The following is a 25,113-nucleotide window of genomic DNA, read 5'->3' as shown; positions in this document are numbered from 1 at the left end:
ACAATTTGTCTTAATATCCGATTCAACATGGCCGCCTAATGATGCCTATTGTGAAGTAAAACCATAGAACATGCAATACAAATTACTATTTTTAATGATCATAGTTTAAAGTATTCCTTAAACTACGATCAGGTAGCTGCTGTTTACTAAAAAAATACGGCAAAATTGTTTTTATTGCCAATTCGGTATATCTTTTTCACTTGACCTTTGTAGTGGGCAGCGTACTTACCGGGTGCTAAGAGTTCAAGAGCTTGATCTCCAGGCATAGCAACAGTGGCGATGTTTGAAATGTTGAACCAAAATTACAGATTTCGATACTTTTAAACACAGATTTGACAGTCGTTATATTGACTTTTAAATGGCATATCTTCCTGCCTGTATCATATATGACAATAAATGCCAACAAGGACAAGACGGTTAGTAGTATCCCTATGCCGGCAACCACGTGACGCCAATGACCCAGATCGGTTGCGAAATGGGTGCGTTTCGACGTTATCTCAGTTAATTATGATTTACGATACCGCTGCTCACCGCGTAATGGATTAACCGTTATCAAACCGAATGAAAATGTTTGTTTAATATTTATTAATTAATCGTTTTGGATAGAAAGTTGGGTACGTCGTTAGGGATTCCAGCGTTATACAATTGATTTAAATTGTTTGGTAAAACGACCTTCTGCTGGGCACAGGCTTCGTGGGATGCATTTGCCAGTCTAGTATGGATTGGCTTGTGTCTGTTTTTCTTGTATATTTAGTATCGCTTGTAGTAGAATTTCGTATATTCACGTATCTGGTCAAAGGATACGCTCACAAAGTCATGGAGTGATCAAAATGCTTCCATTTGATTGATCAGAGAGTTGTCTACGGAATAATGATGTATGTACCACGTATGATTACTTTGTTTACCGACCTTTAACCCTTGACAACATTATTTTTGTACATACGCGGCCGTAAACCTTTTGATCAAATAAGTTTTATAAATTAAAAATGGTGTTTAATTTTCGTTATTGATGTATTAATGATGATGTAGTATTATGTTATTATCTTTGGTAACGAGATAACTTTATTTTGCGAGTACGTAATAAATTAACTTTGAATACTTCCATATCATCAATCTGAGGGTAATTCGTCTGTTCATTACGGCAGTATAGAAATGTATTTTAAATTATTATAATAATCGAATTATTATTAGCAAATTTAAAGAAAAATTAACAAGGAAAGAACAAAAAGAATGAATAGGGTGTAACATTTAAACTATTTTTTTTTTACGTTAGCAAGCAACAACAAAACTAAGGTTACTAACATTCCTACATCTGGTGGTCGGCATATTTTTCTCGAACTTTCTTCAGCCCAGCGTTCCATGACTGCTTTTGATCTTACAGCTTCAGCACCTAGCGCATTGTCCTACTCTCCACCTAATGAATTATCTATAAATCGCTCCTGGAATTTCAATGGATGGACGCATGGAATTAAAAATATTTAAAATTAGTTATTTGCCTAGCCTTACATTCTTTCTGACTGGAATTGGTATAGAGCTCTTAAGATTTAAATAAACCTCGATTTTACGACAGTAAACAGTCCGTTTATTTCATTGTTAAATACTTCAACTTGTACATTCATATCTATTTAAAATACAAACAGACAGCCATTCAAACCTCACAATATGGTGCAGCGGGACCGTTTTCATAATAATCTCCGCATAGAAAAATATTCATAAGCCGTACCCCCGTGATCAGAGAGTAGGGCTGTCACGCCTCCTGGCATACCGGAATATTCCTCTCGGCACTACTCGACATTCCGGTTTATAAACGTAAGTAATCTGCAAAACTATTATTGTAATGATTTGAAAGCTAGCTAATATTGTTGGTGTGGTTAAAATTCGTTGAATATTGTATGGTCCGATTTAAAAAACCACGGTATTATGGTTTATGTTATCATTAGCAATACGTTCTTGTGAACGGTTGGAGTCGCTTGGGCGTGGCTGTCCACGTAATCGTGATTTTGATACGAATTCTGTGCAGAGAAATAAAAGTCGTGAGCTGTTTTATAGACATAATAAAGTTTCTGTCAAATGTCATGGGCGGTGTTTAGAAATTTTTAAAGGTCTTGGATTATAAGGGGTCTATCCACCATCGTCGGGATTACAGTTATTAGCCTAACTGCCAAGTGGATCTTCTGTTTATTTACTGACGATGCTCTTGCGCATAAATTATTAGCAACTTGGCGTGGTAGATTATAACCGCAACGCCATTTAAACGTAACAAGTTCAAACCCTACCCCTGAGAGTAGAACACTTATAGACTGGAGAAAAAACAATATTCTAAACCAGTTTTTCTTTAATATATCCAATCATGACGTAATTTGGCAGCATTTCTATTCTACAAGCCATCAGCGCATGTCGAACACGCTGCATAATACACAAAATCTTTCCATTCATCATCTAAAATATATTGAAATCCTCGCAATACCTTTTGAAATAACTGAATGCGTTAATCGTCCATGTTTATCAACAGCGTTTGTTTCCTGTGAAGTGCTAGGTTCCAGTCTCAACTTTTTTATACGTGTACGGCAACCTGAGCTCACTGCACCTGATGGTAAGCGGAGTGGTGTCCAATAGAATAACAACTGACGAAAAATGATTGCCCCTCGGCAGTCGACACAATTATGCCGGCCTGTTGGAACCAGATATAAAAAATTTCGTCATATTAAATTTTAAAGGCCGAAATATCCATGCATATTAATTATTGTTACGTTTTTCTTTCAACTGCGAGAACTAATCACTAACTAGACGTGAATTTAAATTCTTTACTTGCCATTACTTGTTTAGTTACCCAGATTAAAGGTGAAACAAAATGTATGAAAATGGACCTTAAGCTATAACCTTAATATGTGATATCACATTAAACCTAGTAACGAATATTTGGTCCTTCTACAGAAACAACATTGCCGAAATACTACGGCTTACTTGTACGGAATTATATTTACCCGTTTCGGTCGATATTAACTTGATGGCAAGCGACAGCCCTAAACAGGGGCGAGGCTTGTTCAAACAATACAGCGTTCGGGGAATTCATGTTTATTTCACTTTCATCGCGTTCAGATTAAAGCTAGACTAAACTGTATTCGAAATTCGACACTATTTAATCAGTTTATATTGAAAATGCAGACGTTTTTCCAATTCATTCATTCAATTAATGCCAGCCAAATAAACGAATATTTGTTTTTCGCTTTGTCTCATCTCTTTTGTATGGGAGCCTATGCTAAGGCAGTACTTAGTACTATCACGTATTTTATTTATGCCCTCAATTAGAAGCTCAGTGACTGCACTGTATATTATAATGGTAATACACAGTGTTCAATGTAAAATTTAAATTTCATGAGGTTCTTGTGTTGTGATCAACAGATGTTTACAGATAGTCGTTTACAATAACTCATCATTCTTTGTATATTTTAAAGAGCATTCAACAAACCACTTGAATTTGTATTCATGTGGACAAGGCCTTACAAGATTTTTTAATCACGTAAATCTGGTTTACGATATTTGCGCTTTTTGAACCGCGCCGAAAGTGGACGTGAGAGCTGCCAATTAAATTTATTGATACATCACCAGTGAAATCAAAGTTTGATTCTTGATTACGGGATAAAAATATAAGTATACGCTCTGCTTTAGCGTATACTTACTCTAGTTTCCCTAGAATTGTGAAGGTTTACAACACCGGTAAGCAACAATAACATACAAAAATTTTGCAAAATATCTATGCTTTCAAAGTCTTGAAAACTCAGCTCCAGTATTTTAAGCTCTTTATATATGGGACGAAATCCTGAATTTATTCAAATAATATCTCTAAAATTCTATAATATATTGGCAAAGCCGTGGTTTAAATTTTAATAGACATTTTGTCAGGAGCACGCAGGCCCGTCTCCTCCACTCCCCTACGATGTGACAGCAAACAAATAGGGATGCGGTGACTCACATTATCGCCCGTCAATACACGTCTCCCCCAATTTGAGGCTGTACATCTCTAGTGGCACAAGCTATAAAAGGAAAGCGGGTTTCAATTTATTTTATTGCTGTTGCTAACGTAAAATGTGTATCGACAATATTTAATTATTTTAACGTGTAAATAAAATAACCTTTTACCTATAATATAGTACATAATTATATTTTTGTATATTTAAAACAAACTATGAAAATACGTATTATCGACCAGATGCTTCTTATAAAATCATCAACTCAAGTTCTGAGAACTGTCAACAAATCAATTATAAATGATCAAGTGACGTGTGACACGCAACAGATTGATCAACCAGTTGCATATTTCACAGGTAATTACGCAAACTACCATAATAACTTCACGGTTACTTGCTGATGTAATTACGTTAAATATTATAATTTGTAGGTGAACGCACTTTTTTAAATTCATTGATAATAATTTATTATGTATAAGTTACGTTAATTACTTTGTTAAGTCAGCGACCAGAATATTACACGTCACTTGTCATCTGAATTTTAATTATAATCATTACAAAAACAAGAGTCAAGGGTAGTTCATTACTAAAATAAACTGTTCCCGACAACTTTTTACGGGTATTTCTTACAGTTTCACAGTTAAGAACTTTAAACTCTACGATGTTATTTACAATAATTTTAAACTCGCAAACGCTTTTATAATTGCACCATGTCTAATATTAATTTCTACAATACACAAAACATTTGACACCTTACGACGTTATTATAAGGTATATATTCCTAAACAAAATTAATTCTATCACCATGCCAAAGGTATTTTATATCTTATCAATCATTCATAAGGTTCATAATACAGTATTTCTTATGCTAATAAGTTTATCCCGGAGCCGCCTTCCAAATCACGCATTCGAATGATGTCTTAATGCTTTCATGTAAATGGAGTCGGTTTATTACATTTTTTATTTATGGACCCCATACATATCAACAAGAATTTGATATGTATTTTATTGCTTTCTAATTATCTATAATTTTGGCCGTATATGGGTTATTTAATGTTATTTATTAACAAGATTTGAATATGCTTTGGTTGTGTAAAACGGTTATTAGTAAGTATAAAATTTACATTCTTTTCGTCAATATACATATAATATGATAAAAATTAATTAAAAATTAACTTTTCCAAGTGTGTCCGTTTGTCTAAAATATTACATCAATATTTAATAACCAATAATACCATGTAGAATTTGCAACAAAATTCAAGATCTAGGTCGGTATAAATATTATAAAAGCTTTACAATATTTAATGTTGTTTTGTTTAATGCAAGGTTCTCGTAATTGTGCTGACCTAAACGAATTGCAAATATGATCTCACAAACCCATTTGGTTCCAATGACTTCATGTTCATTGGTAACTACTGTAATTACTGTCATTGAAGTAAGATCTGCTTTAATAGTATTTTTAATACTACAATGATAATTATAGTGATTAAAGCAAAGTGAAATGCGTCGCCCAAAGAGATATAGGGTTTTTCTGGTCAGTATCATCCCAGTATGGTATTTGTGGCTGGTATTGCGATACTATCGCCTACTTTCATATCATGGGATGGAAAACAGTATGCGAAAAGTGGGTGCCCTTATGCCCATGGTGCTTGCACTTATGCCTACCCCTTCGGAGACGAAGGCGTGATGTGTACTTTGTTTTGTTTGTTTAGTGCTTAATGCCACACAGCACGCTACATTTGGTTAGCACCATGAGTTCGACACAACATTGCCGGTTTTTCAAATATTATGATTCATATTAAATATGAAGGCAGGGCGAGCCTATCGCCATATCGAGTTTTAATTTCCAATTCTGGGTAACTTTTTATTGCCGGACGTTGCAGTTGAACACCGAACTTTAAGGTTGACAGCCTAAGATTATGTAGATTGATGTAATTACTTTTTTGTTGTATTTTTTTTGGAAAACCAAAGAAAAGACTCTCCAAATCAAAGGGAAAAACCAGGAAGACCTGCATAAAAGGCAACTCCAGCTGCAGCCATGAATTTGTAAATTTAAAATCCTCCACATTTTCAGCGCAAGACTTTATAAATGACTGCAAACATTTATTACTGTATTTTTATTGATTCTGTCCCAATGTTCACAGTACTTGGTAAAACTCGAACCCCTGGTAATGCAATAATCCCGCGCCATTGGGCGGATGTTTAAACTTATTTTCGACCCCCATCTCCGAGGGTTGGACGCCCCTGTCTCGTTGACGATTTATATTGGCTTGACGATTGAAATACGTCGTATTGCGTATTATTTTAAGTTTTTGAACAGACTTGACTTATCGCTTGATACGCTTATTGAACGTTCGAAGCAATTCTACTCTGAATAAAGCAAAAAAAAGGAAATTAAAGTCTCTAAACCTGCGTTTAAGTTGAGATATACAACGCTTGAATTTATAGTCCGTCAAGTACATACGTCCAAGTCAACGCAGAATCTACGGAGGTCACATCACTGAACATATTTATCTAATAACATTACTTAATTACACCTGTATAATATCCCTCAAAATTATGTCTTCATAAACATTTCATAGTGATTATCTCCCACAGATGCAGATCAGCTGTGCGCAAAGCCGGGGTGTTGCGGCGCGAACGCGCGCTCACGGCTCATCCCGCAAGCAAAGACTCAACTCGAGCTGTCGCTGCGCACCGAGCTCACCAAGCTGGCCGACATGCTCGCCAACAGGGCCAATAAGTTTGACGGTGAGTCTTATCTGTATATGTCTTATAGTAGAAAGGCAAATGGGAAAATTAGTATGATGGCAATGAGTGCTGCATAAATACCAACAATATCAGGGAAATCATCAGCAGAATTCTTGCTGTATTAATAAACATTCTTTGTCCAACCCTGTTCCCATGATTTAGGATAGGGTCTCTTCACAAGTTTGCACCAGGTATCATGGGTTGTCACGTCTAATAATTGTTTTTTTTTTCTTCGTATTATAGCTGTACAATGATATCTGATATTCTAAGTAAAGGCTAGGTCAAAAGTACCCGGTACCGGCGGGAATGCATAAAAAGATTAATGAAGGTGGAGGAAGCGCGAGAAGTACGCCAGAATCGTGCAAAGTGGCAATCGATAGTCTCTGCCTACCCCTATGGGACAGAGGCATGATACTATGTATGTATATATGTACAATGTATCAATAAATAAGTCAGGCCGTACGACACAACAGTATAAACCGCTTCATGTAATAATGTCTTATAAATATAGAACATTGTGAAAGACGCGGGATAAAAAGTAACCGTACATTGCTCATGTCGCGAGCATGACAGATTATATTTACACTATAATATTTGTTAGTTTCTTACAATTTCTTATTATGGAGATAATTATGTTGGGATAATACTTTAAATTAAAAATCAGTCCAGTCTAACTCGTCTAGAAAACATGTTAAAGAAAGCTGTAACTGGGTCTTAGTTTAATAGCGGACATAACTCCAATTTCTTAGTGTATACGACTTTCCGCGTACATTGTAAAAACTACAAGTAAGTTGTGACTAACTAAATGTTATAAAGGTTTTGGAAGCCTTTTATTATACTCGTATACTGTTACTACATACTTTATTTGAGCACCATCATTATCACCCTACCTTTTACTAAATATTCAATAAATAAATATACAACTTCCCGCGTACATTGTAACAACTACAAATTGTAACAAAATAATTATAAATATTTTGCGTGCTTTTTTACTATACACGTACCCAGTTACTACATATTTTATTTGCATACAATCGTAATAATATTATCACATTATTTACGAAATATTTAATAGGGTACCGGACTCATTTTTGTTCTTTACTATTATGAAATATTTACGTTATATAAATTATAACACAGAAGGAATTATTAAAATCCAGTAAAGAATCAATAAGATATGTCTTGGAATGTCGGTGGAAGGGGTAATTAAAAAGAATCAGAAAAGAGACGAAATACCCACATTTGTCGTCATCGGGAATTACTACGCGTGCGAAAGAAAGAGATGAAGCGATATCCCCACAACGCGCCCACTTCTGCACGTTACAATATTTGAAATATGAATTACTAGCCCATTTTTTAACCAATTTTTATGCACTTTTCGCAGGAGTGATTCTTTTTCGTATTATTAACCATTACATACAGAATCATGAACAAAATCAAACATAGGCCGGTTCCCTATTATAAATATTATATTGAATCTTATCTGAAGAGTGCGGTGAGCACTCCCGAGTCGCGATTTACGTTGCCTCCCGCCACTGTAAACATGCCACTTGTGAATACCACTCGAACAGTCGAGTTGGCAGCGCGCATGTCGTGTTACTGAATGACTGTAACGGCACCGCAGTAATTAACCTATCGACACCCTGTCTAGTGATGGTTTATAGCCGAAACAAATGTAGGCTGTATGTATAAGTATAAAGCAATTGGGTAACCGTGTGCTAAGTTATGGGTTTTCTATGATAGCGGTGTCTTCTAGCGGTCGTGTAGAATCGACGTCAGTTAATTTGATCCACCTACCAAACTTTCTTATTATCGAAGCTCAATAAATGCTAATAATCCAACATCGTACAAAATGTTTTATTGACAACTTTTTTTATTTATATTTGAGTTGTTTTATTTGAACACCTAAAAGGCCAGCAACGCATCTCTATGCCCCCTGGTATTGCAGATGTTAATGGGCGATAGTGATTACTTGCCATCAGCTGAACCGTATGTTAGTTGCCCCCGTATCATAAATAAAAAACCTTGGAAACAATTGACGCGCAAAATTGCTCAACGAAGGCAAGGACTGGGGACTTTAGCTAGTTTTTATGGTATAATTAAAATGCGAACTTCTTATTCCGATATCAATATGCAATTGCGCTGCTTAGAGCATTTGCGGAACATGTTCTACGTTTGTTGCCTTGTGAACAAAGCTTAATTTTTCGCGCGCACGCCCTAAAGTTTATGTAAACTCACTCTCAACGGTTGATTCAAACTCATATTGGTTTTGCCTTCAGGCGTATACTGAGAAGGACTTGTCAGAAGGACGCCGACCCCACGCGAGGGAGAGTTGCGCCCGCGGTGAAAACGTTATTGTATCCTGCCTTTGAGTCTTATTATCAATTTGTAGTCTGTAACTTTTCGTTCGAGAAAACACATTTCCGTATTGGGCATGATCCTTTTGAACTGTGGATATGAGAAAAACGTAAAGCAAAGTAAAGTGCAAATACTTTTATGATAAAGTTTACGAACATTATTACCAAACAATCCTGCATGATCCATTTACGATGATGCCACAGAGAAAGATCGTGGCGTAATACCACATTTACGATTAATTTTCGTTTTTATAATTTAACACTTATTGTATAATTTGGTCTTTTCTCATAAATAATCAATTTTGATTCGCTCTCTTATGGAAGTTTTGATTGTGTAGCTATAAATGAATATAAAAAGATTCTTACACAATACATTTCACTACTTACAGTCCCTACATTTAGTGCTATAAAATTTATTACCCTATTATTTCTTCTATTAGGTATATAAAGTCTATTAGCCACCCACGTGATATGAACTGCACGTCCAAATAAATGAACTCGAACTTTCGCACGCCCACACACTATTCACAGTGTTGCCAGATCCGAAACATGAACCGGACAAACCAAAACAAAAGAGGTATATGTGAACCGATATAACAGTGTATAAAATTCTACGAAATCTTGTTACAAAAAGAAATTATTATAAATTGGATTTCAGTCTCGACTGGATAGTCCTTGCTTCCTACATCTATATTCCCTTTCCTTTGTCTATAAAGAAAAACAAAATGTCTGCAATTGGTCACGTGATTTTAGATAGAATACTGTTCTTACTGATTTAGATACTTTCCAAGTACAGACGAATAGTTACGAACACGAGTGTGCAAACAGTTTACTCGGATGTATTCGTTACTTATAATTTATAGTCATATTTATTCGCCAAGATATTCGGCAAATTATAATTCGCCAATAGTCTAAGGTAGACGACGTAGACGACTCAGAGGTATTAGACGAAGCGAAATCACCATGTTGCTGTACAGTACCATGAAAGTAATCTAACCGAATTAGTGTTATTTGATGAATATCCATCGCTAGAATTATGCCGTTAGTGGGTAGAGATCTAAATGATTAGGTACTGTCGCCCACACTGCTTCATTTCGATTTGAGAAGTCAGTGTACTGAATATCTGTTCATTCCATACAGTATCAATACAATTACTAGATATATACTCAAATCTGAATCAAAAATTAATTTCATATTTTTTAGGTATAGAAGTTAGGATGAAAAGTTCTCATGAATTAAACAGTAAAGTAGAATAAAATGTATTGGAATTTAAAGTAGTGTAGTCTGGAATATTTATTAGAATATTATTAAGTTTTTCAAATCCGTAATGGAAAACGTACCCTGTCGCTATTATAAAGTTTATTTTCTTCAAGATCATTCGAAAACATATTTTCTTATTTTTTTTTTTTGACATATCACTGTACAATTTTGCAAATTTTGTACACGCATGACATTAAAATTATTAGGCAATTTAACAGATATTTATCTGATTTGAAAAAATTGCCATAAAGGTAATTAACCACGAAGGAAATAATTATAAAAAAAAATTTGTTGCCGTCATACTGTCTGGGAAGCAGGTTTCAATCAATTTCAAAAGTATATTTTTCATATTAGTTCAATGACCAAATATATTTTCGCTGAGATGTTTAGTCTTAAGTTTTGTTATGGCGATGAAGGCGGGCCGGTTATAACGCTCTAGTGCTATACAAACTTGTTCGTACACCCCGATGTAAACAAACGTAAATGCAAAATGAATCAGTGAAGCGATTTTTAGTTGTTTTATCCCGACACAGTATAGTGACTCAACTGAACCTGATTTAGGCCTGTGTTGATAAATGCAACTCGGTATTGATCTTAAATACTATATCCGCTGAGACGGTATAAAATTAAGGGCTGCATCTTAAGATACTCGCTGTTTAATAAAACTAACATCAGCTCAAATGACATCTTAAGTTATGATATGTGACGGATTTTGATAGTTGAGTTTTGTCCAATTAACAACACCGACTCAGTTGATTATAAGCTCTTAAGTTAGAACCTAAGCTTGGTTTATTAATAATGATGATGTATAACGGTGATTAATAACCAGTGTTTGCGGCTGCCTGAAGTGAAGTCGCTTTTAGGGATCCGGGAAACACGTACTTAGAAAAACCCACTCATTACGCCTAAAGTAAACAAACTCAAAACGTCCAGTGACGTATATATAATATGTCAAGTATAAATAACTTATGGTGATAGTATGTTTGTTTACACTGTATGGAATTACTGGATTATACGCGTTATGAATAATAGGCTAACTTTGTGCTGGAAATAGATGGTTTGTTTTGTTGTGATTAGTAAGTAGCCCTTTTGGTTGATGTATACGGTTTTTAATTGAAACTCTATGGTATGTTTTTCGGTTCTAAAATATTTGGTTGTATTACGTGCATATACTTATACTGCATAACCAATGATAATAGTTATTAGAATATAATATTCTTAAAATGTATACTTCGCCGTTTTTATCCCGTATCAAATCGTAGTATGAGCATTTTTTCCTTACACTTCAAAATTACATATGACGACATAATACTTTCATCTCTAATGAAATAAAACAACAAAAGTATAATTAAGACAGTTATCAAACGCGTATCGTGGGAGAGCCGATATGTACCCTGAATGAGACGTTGGGAAAGTGTCAATATTTGTCGACCGCCACCGGCCGACTGTATAATTGGACTTGCATTTACCACTACTATGGGCTCTCTCGGATACAACAATATTACATAATACGTTTGTTTTTTAAATTTGGAATTATAAGTTGAATTGATTTAAAAAAGAAATTTCTTTTAAAAACGAGAATGGATGATTCATAATTTTTTAAAGTGATAGTTACTCACTCTCCTCCTTGCTAATTGAGTAATAAGTTTTATGAGTAAAAAAAATGTGTCAATTATTCTATCTATCTCACAGACATCGAGATAACACTAACAACACAAAACATTGCTTACAAAATGATTCCCAGATTGCAACATAACCTATTTAGCTTTTCTTACAAAAACATTTTCTAGTCAACAAACAGAAAGCACTTAGCGATTAGTAAACAATTACTACATACGTTAACGATTTCACAAGTCGACATTACTGTCGATGATTTAATATTCAAGCTAAAACAGAAGCCTTACTACTGAAATAAAATCGTGTGGAACTTTTATAATAGAAGTGTATTTTATATGCCATAGTGACCATATTTTGCCCTGCAGCTGCTTTTATTAGGCGAACAGACGAAAATATCAGATAGAATGGTAAGAGTGTAATACTATGGTGTGTAGTAGCGTAGGTTTGACAGCACAGTTTAACAGTTTTTTTTCTAAAATCCATAATTGACACCATCTTTGCTGACGATGCGGTTCCGTACATTGCATCAGCAGAGAATAGCCTATTTTAGACTTCATGGTCATTCAAAATCTGTTTTTGTCCGCATCGTGCTTAGCTGCTTATTTCCAGCATGCGTTTAGGCAAACAGGTGACTTGTAAATAGATCCGTAGTAGGGGCAACGTTCAAGTGATGTTAGTGCTTTTGGGGAAGTGTATTGACCTGTACGGCGATTAATTTTATAGCTATATTTTTATGGTGTATAAAGTAGTTTTATAGTAATCGAGGTGTCTGTTTTGGGTGTCTGGTGCTGTGAGAATAGCAACGTAAATAAACTTGCAAATAGGCATTTACCTAGAGCATTTTAGTTTTTGCTATAGTAGTAGTAATTTTTGTTTGTTCGTTTCATAAATATCCGTGTTGTGCGGTTAATTTTAGATACTTTTCATACATAAATGTATATATATATAAAAATGAATGTATATTTCCCTTGGTCATCGCATCACGCGTGAACGGCCGGACCCATTTCACTGTTTTTTTTTGTTGTGCTTGTTATTGTTAGAAGGATCTTATGAAAGAAAAAATTAAGTAAGTTGAGCGGAACGTTAGAAAATTTAAGAAAAGTTATTTTAAGCGATTGACAGAATGCGCGCTGCAAATTCATAGTTAAGACGGGACAACGTCTATCGGGTCAGCTAGTCATCAAGAAATTTGGAAGAACCTAACTTACTATAAGTATCCGGCATGTCCGGTTCCAATAGGAATAATTGTGACCACTGTAGGGGTAATCATCTCTCGTCAGTCGAAAATGTATATTTTTTTTAAAGTGCGATGATTTCTCTCACCTTTTTAATCATCAAAAACAACTTTGTATATCCTTATCTACAGTATGCGATAAATTTCTCCCATCAATAACGTAAATTGCCGCGCGCGACATCGACACTACTTACCGTCAGACAAGTGTCCCATGTATGGTCACCGACGCGCCACGACGGGCGCGGCGCCTGCGCCGAGATCGAGAGATTTTAATATTGATTCTCTGTACAGATAATTGTGATTGGGTAACGATAAACACAGTGAAATTCGAATCCGGGATCTACATTTTCTCAATTAACAATATGTTATAGCACCGATGACTTAAATGTAGTTTTCTGGTTTTATACAGGGTGTCATTTTATTTTTGGTTTTCCAAAACATACATTGTCAGTAAATTATATAGAACATGTTTGTGGTATTTAGACAGCGAAATATAAATTAAAAAATTACAACTATCAGCGCAGTCAGATTTTATCTGATGTAAAATTTACATCATGTCGCCATTAATTTTTTTAATATACGTATTTTGGATTGTAGATTTATTCTGTCATTAACTACATACGTATTAGTTATTTTGGGAACACGGTGATTTTAATTCCATTGTGTATATTGCAATATTACAAAAATGCTTCGTGAAATGAAAATAATCATAAGCTCGTGTCTTAGTGTCAATAGAAGAGATATTTCAGTCGTCTACCCGTCGAGTTAGACGTGAATTCGAAGGCAAGGTTACGGCCGAATATTCGTCTATTTATGGCCGTCTCTGCTAATGACAGCGTTAACTGCTTTCGATGGAATTTGAGTTGATAAAAGTTCAAACTACGCGTCTGGTTCCTATGAAGATACTGGTTAGGCCGCGCAGTTTATAATACATAGTTTTGTATTGTGTTTTGTACGGTCAGTGAATTTTTCGGAAGCCTAACAATCCTTTACTTCCTTAAAAGTTCCTCTTCACTTCTCAATTCTCGTTCTTACTTATTAAATTGCGGTACTTACAGTCCGTCTAGAACTGCTAGGAATTGTCCAGATCAAGTTTTTTTTTGTCGTGGACTATAAACGCGTTATTGCTACTACCACTCGGGGATCAGTGGAACGGTTAAATTGGTTTCACCGGTCTTACCGCCCAATGTCGCAACTCGGGAGTATAGCATCATCCGAGCGAGCATATGATCGAGTCGCTAACCCTATATATTTCCTATACAGTATCTTGTATATAGTCACATGCACGTGTATATAGATATGCAACTAAAAACACAACCCTCCTTCGTATATACACAAAACCAAGAAGCGAGAGTAGAGTCCTACACGTGTTCTTTTATCGACCCAGAAGGGTTGTTCTGTAACCTCAAACGTCACACGATATTACCCCTAATAAATTGCTAGGGACGGTCTCGCTCTGTATCGTATAGTGTTACTATCGTTTGAAGTTCCAAATTATACGGAAAGAAATGGTATGTAAATTTGATACTATATTATTATTAGCATGACTTGACAGATTTTTGGTAAATCACTCTTTCATATGTTTTAAGCAAGTACAATGTATAAATATAAGTAGGCCCTACAAGATTACGAACATTTACTAATACCAACTTAGTGAATTAGCCGAAATCAGTTTAGCCTTTTGTACCTGCGAGTATATATCAACAGACAGCAGACGGACTGTTTTATCATACGCATAGATTTTCTACGGGCTCTCATTGTACAATGGTTTTAATATCCCTTTTCTCAACCGCACAGAATGAAAACGCGGAGCCTGGGTAATTAAAAACGCATCTTACTTTGTTTACTCGGTATTCGCGTTCTAATGAAAAATACAATACGTGGAAATGTATTGGGGTTTAAAGCAATGAAGTATTGCGTCACCTTAAAACTGCTATTAACAAAAACTTGTACTATTAGCGAAGGCTCGAGAGACGTGGCTCTAGAGGAATGAGCTCATATCAATTTATTGCATAGAGCCCACAAGATTGATGTTTTGTTTAAACGCGCTGATTTTTGGAGCTTTAACGGCAATTCTACTTTACTACACATACCCCAAGAACAGACATACCAGCGAAGTTACCATCAAAATTCTTAGTGCAAAGTGGGCAGGGAGATAAAATAAACTATGTATTATCGCTGTTAACATCACGTTCCAAATTCCAATAGTAAAAATAGTTAATTAAAACAATATTTTACATAATTCTGACTTTTTCGGTAAAAAAATCTAATAATCCCGAAAGATAATTAAAGAGCGAACCATGAATTATTATCTTTTCTATTTAACTAACATTAAAATGTGTAATCTAATTTTTCCAACATAAATTAACATAGGAACTTGTAATAGAGAGCCAACGATATGTAACGCAATAAAGATCTGAGTGTAACTTGGAGTATTAGATACTTCGCTTATAATCCCAGGTGCATGCCAGCACGCGTGAATAGGATGTGATACGGTTAACACTAACCGACAGATGTTTTATACAGAAAGATTAGCATTGTGCTCTACCGTGCTGGCCTCACAACAACTCAATAATAACAATGCTAAACATGACGTGGAAATTTCATAGCTCTAATTGATATGTGAGATGTTTAGGTCGTCATTCTTTATAATTACACTGATTTTAAAGTCCTTCAAGCAGTAACAACAGTGTATGTATATAATATATATAACTCCTATTATGTTATGTATCCTTGTATGGTAGACAATCGAGCAGATGGATCAGCGGGACACATGAATATCTACATTGCCAGGGGAATGGCAAATACGATGTCCTATAAGAAGATATGAGATTAGATATTGTGGATATACAATTTATTCGGACGCTGCCTACCTTTTTATACCTACTTTTACATCTGCCGAGGTGCCATTTTGTCAGTTAGAGAGTTTTAAAGAACGCTACTAACTTCCAGTAGCGAGGGGTGAGTATAACCCGATTCATGCTGGTTTCCCTTTGTGTAAAATCTAATTACCATCAGAACGACTTCCAGATCGCATTTATGTATATAAATAAATATGTTCACATTATTCTAGAAAACATTTTCAGCAAAGCAGTAGTACCATTTATTCAACTATTTTTTAAATGTCATGTACCGCAGCGCTATGTTTACATCGAAACAAGTGATGCATAGTGTTGCATATAAATAGTTGAGCATAATATTTATGCGTCATATAATACTTCATTACTGCTTTAAGTAAAACGGCCGGTGAGCACGCGATCGAAAGAAATGAGAACATACGTGTGCATGCTTTGTAATGTTAGGTCATGGACATACGAGCGTAATGGGCGTGTCGCATTGATTCCGTATCTATACTATTATATAAAGCTGAAGAGTTTGTTTGTTTGTTTGTTTGAACGCGCTAATCTCAGGAACAACCGGTCCAAACTGAAAAATTCTTTTTGCGTTGGATAGCCCTTTGTTTGTGGAGTGCTATAGGCTATATATCATCACGCTATACCCAATAGGAGCGGAGCAGTAATGGCTAATCTCAGGAATTACCGGTCCAAACTGAAAAAATCTTTTTGCGTTGGATAGCCCTTTGTTCGTGGAGTACTATAGGCTATATATCATCACGCTATGGCCAATAGGAGCGGAGCAGTAATGGCTAATCTCAGGAACTACCGGTTTGAACTGAAAAAAATATTTTTGTGTTGGATAGCCCTTTGATCCCGGAGTGCTATAGGCTATATATCATCACGCTATGACCAATAGGAGCGGAGCAGTAATGAAACATGTTGCAAAAACGGGGAAAAATAATTAGTTTTGAGAGCTTCCGTTGCGTGCGCTGCGTAAACGGTTAAAGTTATGCAACAATGATGTATGACGGGATTGTTCCTCTTAAAAAGTTCTAAAAAATATATTATAAAACAAAGTCCTCCGCTGCATCTGTCTGCCTGAACGTGTTAAACTCAAAAACACCCAACGTATTAAGATGAAATTTGGTATGGAGACAGTTTGAGACCCTGGGAAGAACATAGGCTCCCGGGAAACTACTACTTTTATAACGGAAAACTTTAGCCTGAAAAACTTTATAACGCGGGCGGAGCCGCGGGCAAAAGCTAGTCGTTGATATATTTGGGTTTTACATCTTTGTGACGTCATTTTAATGTGCTGTAAATAGTGAGCGCTGAGTAATCGCAGTTGAATTGAGATGATAAACATAAGCAAGCTCAGAATCGAACTAATTTTTTTAATTAAAACGTTGTAAATTGTAATATACACATACACTCAAGACTTTTATCATCTAAGGGGTTGGTAAGGCGCTGTTGGTGCACCTACTTTTCGCGTTGTGCATTCCGTCCCATATTCCCATATCAGGCACAAATTCTAGACTTTGGTCTAATACTAAGTAGAAAAATCCAATATCACTGCCCGACCTGGGATTGAACGCAGGAACTCAGCACCGTAACACAATAACGCCAACAAGGCGTTTTCACATTTTCAAAAATTTCAATTACTTACGCATTTTAATCTATTAAAGAACAAAATTCTACGCGATGTATCAAAATCTTGAAACATCCTAAAGAAAATGGAAGACTACTTTACATTAGTAGCGTCGCAAACTTATAAACACGTGTGCCCAAGACTTAAATATCAATAACCGTTTGCTTATGCTTATCGTTCCTTGTTCCTCACTTTCGTACAGTTAATTCTGTACAAAACATGAGGTATGTTCTTGTTGATCGATGCCTCGACTAAGCAGTTTTTTTAATCTGCGTTAATTGATACGTATCATTGATTTTCGTGTGAATGTACAGAATGTATAAACGTATGTGTTTTTTACAAATGTAATAGTATGATATGTATTTTGTACGTGATTTCGGTATCCATTTATGGTCAGCAGAAATGTAACGTGCAATCAATGGTATTTTTACCCGTTTTAATTTGTTTCTTTTTTGGCAGAATGTCGTATTCGTGTGACATGCGATGTAGGCATTGGTTGTGCTTGTGTGGATTCGATTTCCATGCAGGAGAAGCCTGAATTAGTGAAATGGCTTTATAGTTGCTTCCAGAATTGGATTACAATAGCGAAGCCTTTATCCAAATACATTTTACAAATTGTTTTTTGCCAACTTTGCATTTTTCACATTTATGTTTATGCTGTAGTAAGATTTATAAAGGCTAGGTTTGCATATAAAACCTATTTATATTACAGCTTATTTGTTATTTGTAAACAATTTCTTTGTCTCTTGTGCTGGACACTCATCATCAAATCATCCTTTATTTCTACAGCCGCCTGACGTCAATTATTCGTGGAAAAGTAATATAATTTATTTATAAATGTGTTATCATAACCGCAAAGTAGAGTAATTAATTATTTTATTATGTCCAAACAAATACAACAACAATTAAATACTGGTCGTCAAATGGCATCAAAATACAAACATTAATTTTAGCGCACCACGATTGGGAAAAGTAAATGTTAATGACTTAAGTGTATAGATATTTCCCTAACTCATCTACTTATATTTATCAAACAATTTTAGGTCTAAATTTCTTCCAAAATATACCTATGTGTTTTGTGTTACGCTTACTTACAATTAGAATCGCAAATGCAACAATTTATGAGTAAGTAAGTTAAAACGAAGTAACCAATTTGCTTATAGATTAACTTTAAACAGAGAAAGGAAAGTTATCGAGGTAAACAAAGTTTCTTGACATAAAACCCCTAAAAAAATATTAATATTAAATAATATTACCATAAACTCCATTGAGTATTGACTGCAACGTGTCGTGAGTACTCGAAGCGTTCGTGACTTCAATTGCTGTAATTGTAGAGATTAGCTCTTTCTGTTCGCATCGGGGTTAATTGCAAGTTAAAACGCTCCGTAAAATAGCTTTTTACTGAAAACTTTATGTATGAATCAATAAAGTAGACGAAAGAAATATACAAAAGTCATAAATAAAATAAAAATACTAAAGTAGCTGAGTAAAGGTGGAAAGCAAATAAAAATCGCAAAAAGATATTGCCACAGAGATACGACAATGATTATACATTTAGCATAATCTGTAAAACTTTGAATACGATCAGTGAAAAAAAAGTTTAGATGTTAACATTTGAATTAGACGAAAAAATTTAAGTCTAGACAAATTTACCTCTAAAAAATGAGGATACTCAACAGGCGTAAGAAACATCAAACGCACGCTGACAGTCTGACACACATGCCCAGATACAATGTTTTATTATTGTTTTTATACTCATTAACTGATTCGCGTTCGTCGAAATCTTTACAATAATTCGTTTCACTCCACAATACCACATCAAAAAGGTTTTTTGGCACGAAGCGCGCAAGTTACTCATAAAGTGATTTTCGAATATATTTTCCACTAGTTGTGTTGCCAACGGGCCTATTTATGTCCCATTTTTTAAAACCTGCAACAGATATATATTGTGTCTCGTTACCATCTTGAGCTTAAAATTCCGCTATTACATCAGCATGTAATAATAATAATAATATCAGCCCTGTATTATATACTTGCCCACTGCTGAGCACGGGCCTCCTCTACTACTGAGAGGGATTAGGCCTTAGTCCACCACGCTGGCCTAGTGCGGATTGGTAGACTTCACACACCTTCGAAATTCCTATAGAGAACTTCTCAGATGTGCAGGTTTCCTCACGATGTTTTCCTTCACCGTTAAAGCGAACGATAAATTCACAAAGAATACACACATGATTTTTTAGAAAAGTCAGAGGTGTGTGCCCTTGGGATTTGAACCTGCGGACATTCGTCTCGGCAGTCCGTTCCACACCCAACTAGGCTATCGCCACTAAGCATGTAATATTAGGACAATATTAAAGTAACTATGAAAGTCGCACAAGATGCACAAGGCCGCCGCTTTTCTAATAACAGACAACCCACAATTTGCGACTGGAGAATCCTGATTTTTTTATCCATGTCTCGCTTTCCTTATCCCGGTATTTATTAAAAATAAACTGGGAACACTGTACGAGCTTTGACAGACCGGTGCAATCTGCAGCGCGTTCTAAGAAGCGCACTCATTCACACCCACGACCATTTCACGGAAACTGGACACGATCCGTTTATTGTTTTTGTACGCAACGGCATCTAGCACCCGTTTATCCTCGTTTAAAATATACGTGAGCTGAACATTCCGTGAAATTGATTATATTTATAATCGCAATGACAAGATTTCCGAGAATTCTGATGGATTCAGTATTTTTGTACGAACACGTATACACAATTTTCAATAATTTCCCCTTTTTGAAAGTCAAAAACTTATATGCATTTTGTCTTCTAATTCTTCTTGTACTATGCACGTTAAGAAGTGGTTGTGAACCCTCACAATCCCCATTGATAGTAATGTTAAAAGAACACCATCATTTGCAATGCTTGCCTGTTCATATACATAAAAGTAATTGTCAAACTCAATTGAAAATTAAATCAACATACACGCCATGCTTATGAGCATCGACTGCAGCTATTTGACAATAACTTTTTGTACATTAGAGTTTCCAAGAGTCCATAAGGTTTGTATTGCAATGGCTATACGCATTGCGGCAGGAAATTGGATTTGTGGGTATAATGACACGTCTTCAGGACAACGCGGGCGATAAACCATTGCGGTTATCGATGTCTACGGCTTCTGTGGACGAAACTTAATAAACGATCCTTTTATTTATTCTTTAATTAACTGCAATGCGGTTTTAATATCTTGCCTAAAAAATAATTTTCATTATAAAGGCTACTCTCATTTTAGGCAATTCTGTTACGCCTTAGAAATCTGTCATGAACATTTATAGAAACAGGAACTGATCTTTTAACTTGTGCCAGTTTCATCACCAAATTGTGTAATTGTTAACATCCTTTGCAATAGTCTTTAAACACATCTTCCTTGACGACATCGTATCTTTTAATCTCCAATTCTTCTTCCCTCTTATCCCTTGATGATTTTTGGTTTGATGATAACGTTTCGTTTCAATTGTTTCAGAGTTCTTCCGCAAACTGTTGAAGCTGTCCCGCGAGGAGTTTCACGCGATGTTCAAGAGAACTTACGGCATGATTTACGAACAACACTCTTATGTCTTCGAAAAACTGTTCGAAGAGTTAGAAAGGTAAATATATTAATGATGGACTGAAAGAGTCCGATCCTCTGCGATAAAATATGTAACACTTAGGTTTTCTTCCCGTAATTTGTTGCTATGGTAGACAATGGAACTTAATAATTTTTTTTTAATAGATTGTGCTGTTGTCGTTCTAGTGGCCTTATGATCAGTGTTTTAGGGACTTTTGTAGCGAAAAAAGAGTAGCACGCTGTCCAAGCCGCGAGTAACACTTAGTATCCAAAAATTATCTTCGGTGTCTTTTCATTTCTTTCCTTCTTCGTTGTTTAAATTAAGTTCAAAGCAATGTACCTTAACAAAAATAACTAAAAAGTGTTATATTTGTTTAAAACGGGAGAACATAACATCGCTCGATTATCGTATTCCAAAAAAATATCAGTAAACATAGTGAACGAAAATTTAAATTTCGTGCTCAAACTCAAATTATGGCAGCACGAATCACACGCACGATCATATGGCACATTAACTAGGAAAAATATAACGTAATGCTTCATAAGATTTTCCCGCTAAGAATAATATTTACTTTAACTGTTATAGCAGACGTATTGGATAATAAACTGTGGCAGGCATGCAGCTTCGACAAGTTTACAATTATGGTATAAGCTTAGTCGATGTTATTTAACCTCATAGGTAGTTTAAATTCATAACAGTTTAGGTGTTTTAAATGGATTTCAAATAATGAGGCTTTGGTGTTATTCAAACATCGAATTCGCAAGCTACTAATACTCGTATTCACAAACAATAAGAACGCACAGTGATGGCGAACGCCGGTCGACTATTACATAGTTTTCTTTAGCTTCGTTCAGCTTTGTTTAGCTACCAGTCAACTAAGTAAAGTTCTATCATAATATAAGCCAATCACAGCGCCCCTAAACCTGTCATGCCTTAAAAACCTGTTATCGTTGCTCCTAACTTAGCTAAGTAACGTTTGTAAATGGGCGTTTAAGTATTACATATCATGCATAAGAACTTTTTGTGTTAAACTATGCTTGTAACTAATGTTAATCTATAGAAGAATCTGTGGAAATCTTCCTTGAGTCGTCTGGCTGCTATTAGAATGAAATGAATACAAGTAATGATGTCTGTAGTAGTAGCGATGGCCTGATTGGGAGTGGAACGCACTGTCGAAACGACTGCCTGTAGGTTCAAAACCCAAGGCCACTTCTAACTTTACTGAAAGTTATGTGTGTATTCTTTGTGAATTATCGCTTGCTAATCGGTAAAGGGAAACATCGTGAGCAAACCTGTATATCTAAATTCTCTTCAATAATTTTAACAGCATGTGAAGCTTGCTAATTCGCATTAGACCAGGGTTGTAGTCTAAGGCCTAATCGCTCTCAGTATTTACGAGAGGCCTGTGCCCAGCAGTGAGGTAAAACAAAGGATTGATACTATAATATAATGATGTACTTGTTAGGAAATGCTGGCCTTAGCAGTAATTTCCTCCTACAATAATATGCTTTTGTAAACATCTCGATATACTGATTTCACTAATGTTATTCTCTGTGCAGGTACTACACGCACGGCAACACAAACTTTGATGCGATGATGGACTCCTTCTTCGCGATACTGTACAAGAAGATGTTCACCGTACTCAACTCGCAGTACAGTTTCGATGAGAAGTGAGTATATGTTATTCATGCCAGTTTCTATAAGGTAATTGTGTTTTTTTTTAACGTGCATGGCAACATGACATCACTGCACATGATTGTAAGTGGAGTGGAGTCTAATAGAAGAGACCCCTTCACTGTCGACACAATTATGCTGGTCTCTTGGAACGGAATATACACAAGCTGATCCCGGAACGCGAGACACCTAGACCATTGGGTTTTAACGCCTTGTGTACGGTGGTCGCAATCCGATATAAAATATATCCAACCACTACCAGATGTTGCGTCTATTGTCAAGTAAATCTTTGAACTATGCCGGCTAACTCAGAGACTCAACTTGCCAAAATACAACAGTGTGAGACATATTATTCACTATGTTTATGGTGGTCGAGTATAAATTGGCTTGTCCACTATTCTACTCTGCTGTTCCAAAGCCACACACCGCGGTGTAGAGCTTATGATGTTATCGCGATGAGCTCGCGCTTAAGAGACCATTATCGCCGTTAATCGTGTGTTAACGTGCGTGCTGCAGTTAAACTGTCCTGTGCAAGTATTTTATTGGGTTCTCTATAATCATTTTATAGGGTTGTCATTTCTTATAAGCGTGTTTTAGTTATGAAGGGAATTGATATCAGTAGACAGTGGTAGTCCTCGCGGTTTTTCTTCTAATAATGAGACAGTGATAGTTTCGCTTGTCGAGCATACCAATACTAGGCAATTAGCGTACATTTTCGAATGAAATAAGTCACAAAGACTTTGTTAGATCGGGGAATTTAAATCAAAACCTCGGTACGATAAAGTACCCGATAGCTTACAAATTAAAACTATTAATAAATAGTATTTTATCAAAGCTCATACCCCTGTCCTTTAATTAACACTGTGTCGCTATAAACCACCTGTATATTTGTATTTGGTATTGTTAATTGTCATAGCATTATACTTCATAGCATTGTATTATAGTTTTTGTATTCCACTATTTTGTTTTGACACTAGGCTATGAAGCGGGAAGCTATTTTGATATTGATTTGATTGATTGATTCACGTCACATCAATTGACTACTGTTCGGATATATTATAAGACGACCAAATATAAAAGTCACACTGTCAATTATGCTCCCAAATAAATTGTAATCTAATCTCAGAAATCAAATACATTAACTGTTAAGTACGACAACCGGCAGATGACTTCTACCTGGATACTGTAAAAAGATCCTTAGTGGTTTTCCGTGTTTAATACTTGGTTTACGATGTTTAAAGGAACTGTAGACGATACATAGAGTAAATCTTTGTTTTTCTTTACCTTACTTTCGGCAACAAAAGCATATCGCTGTATTTTTAACCGACTTCAAAAAAAGGAGGAGGTTATTAATTCGACGTGAATTATTTTTTTTCTTTTGTATGTTTGTTACCTCAGAACTCGCTCATTTATAAACCGATTTGGATTTTTTTTTATTTCGTACACGATCGCATCCATCATCAGATTTTCTGTTCGCTGTTATACAATTACATACATACATACATACATACATACATAACATCACGCATTTATCCCCGAAGGGGTATGCAGAGGCGCAACTAGGGCACCCACTTTTCGCCAAGTATGTTCCATCCCATGATGTGATAGGGGGCGAGCCTATCGCCATATCGGGCATAAATTCCAGACTCCGGGCTGATACTGAGCAGAAAAACCCAAATATCACTTTGCCCGACCCGGGATTCGAACCCAGGACCTCAAAGCGCTATTGTACCGGACATGCAATACAACTACGCCACCGAGGCAGTTATACAATTACACCTTGATAGAAGTTGGTAATTACATTAACCGGCAATGCCAGGCAGTGTAGCGACACTTGTAGCTTCATAGTTGTGTCGACTGCCGAGGGGTAATCAGCTCTCGTCAGTCGACCTTCTATTGGACCCCACTCTACCTTGGGGTCACTTTGCCGTGCAAGTATTAAAAAACTACTTTTATCTAACTAATCGCTAAACTCTTACGTTTTTGGGTTTAGGGAAATCTTTGGGCGTTATTTTTCCCTCGCATTACGGAACGCAAATAGCTGTTACTTTTTTTCTATAAGATAGTGGAACTTCCTTAGTTGAGTCGTACATTAGGCACATTTTCACTATGTCATACATTTTATGTACTAGAAAGAGAAAGCATGCGATAACCGGCGATGAGTTTTGTATGAA

General features: G+C 35.8%; 1 protein-coding gene across 1 annotated transcript in view; it reads left to right on the top strand.

Annotated features, from left to right (window-relative positions):
* LOC115447853 (glypican-4) overlaps nt 1-25,113 on the top strand; it is a 100,686-nt gene that overhangs the window by 63,496 nt on the left and 12,077 nt on the right. Inside the window, exons 2-4 of the mRNA XM_030175094.2 lie at nt 6,567-6,719; nt 21,181-21,304; nt 22,825-22,935. Of these exons, the coding sequence (XP_030030954.2) occupies nt 6,567-6,719; nt 21,181-21,304; nt 22,825-22,935 (388 nt within the window). The remainder of the gene's footprint in view (nt 1-6,566; nt 6,720-21,180; nt 21,305-22,824; nt 22,936-25,113) is intronic.

The sequence above is a fragment of the Manduca sexta genome, chromosome 28 (genome assembly GCF_014839805.1).
Source record: "Manduca sexta isolate Smith_Timp_Sample1 chromosome 28, JHU_Msex_v1.0, whole genome shotgun sequence".
Lineage (NCBI taxonomy): Eukaryota > Metazoa > Arthropoda > Insecta > Lepidoptera > Sphingidae > Manduca > Manduca sexta.
Note: the sequence above shows the minus strand (reverse complement) of the source record. Positions and strands in the feature narration are given on the sequence as shown.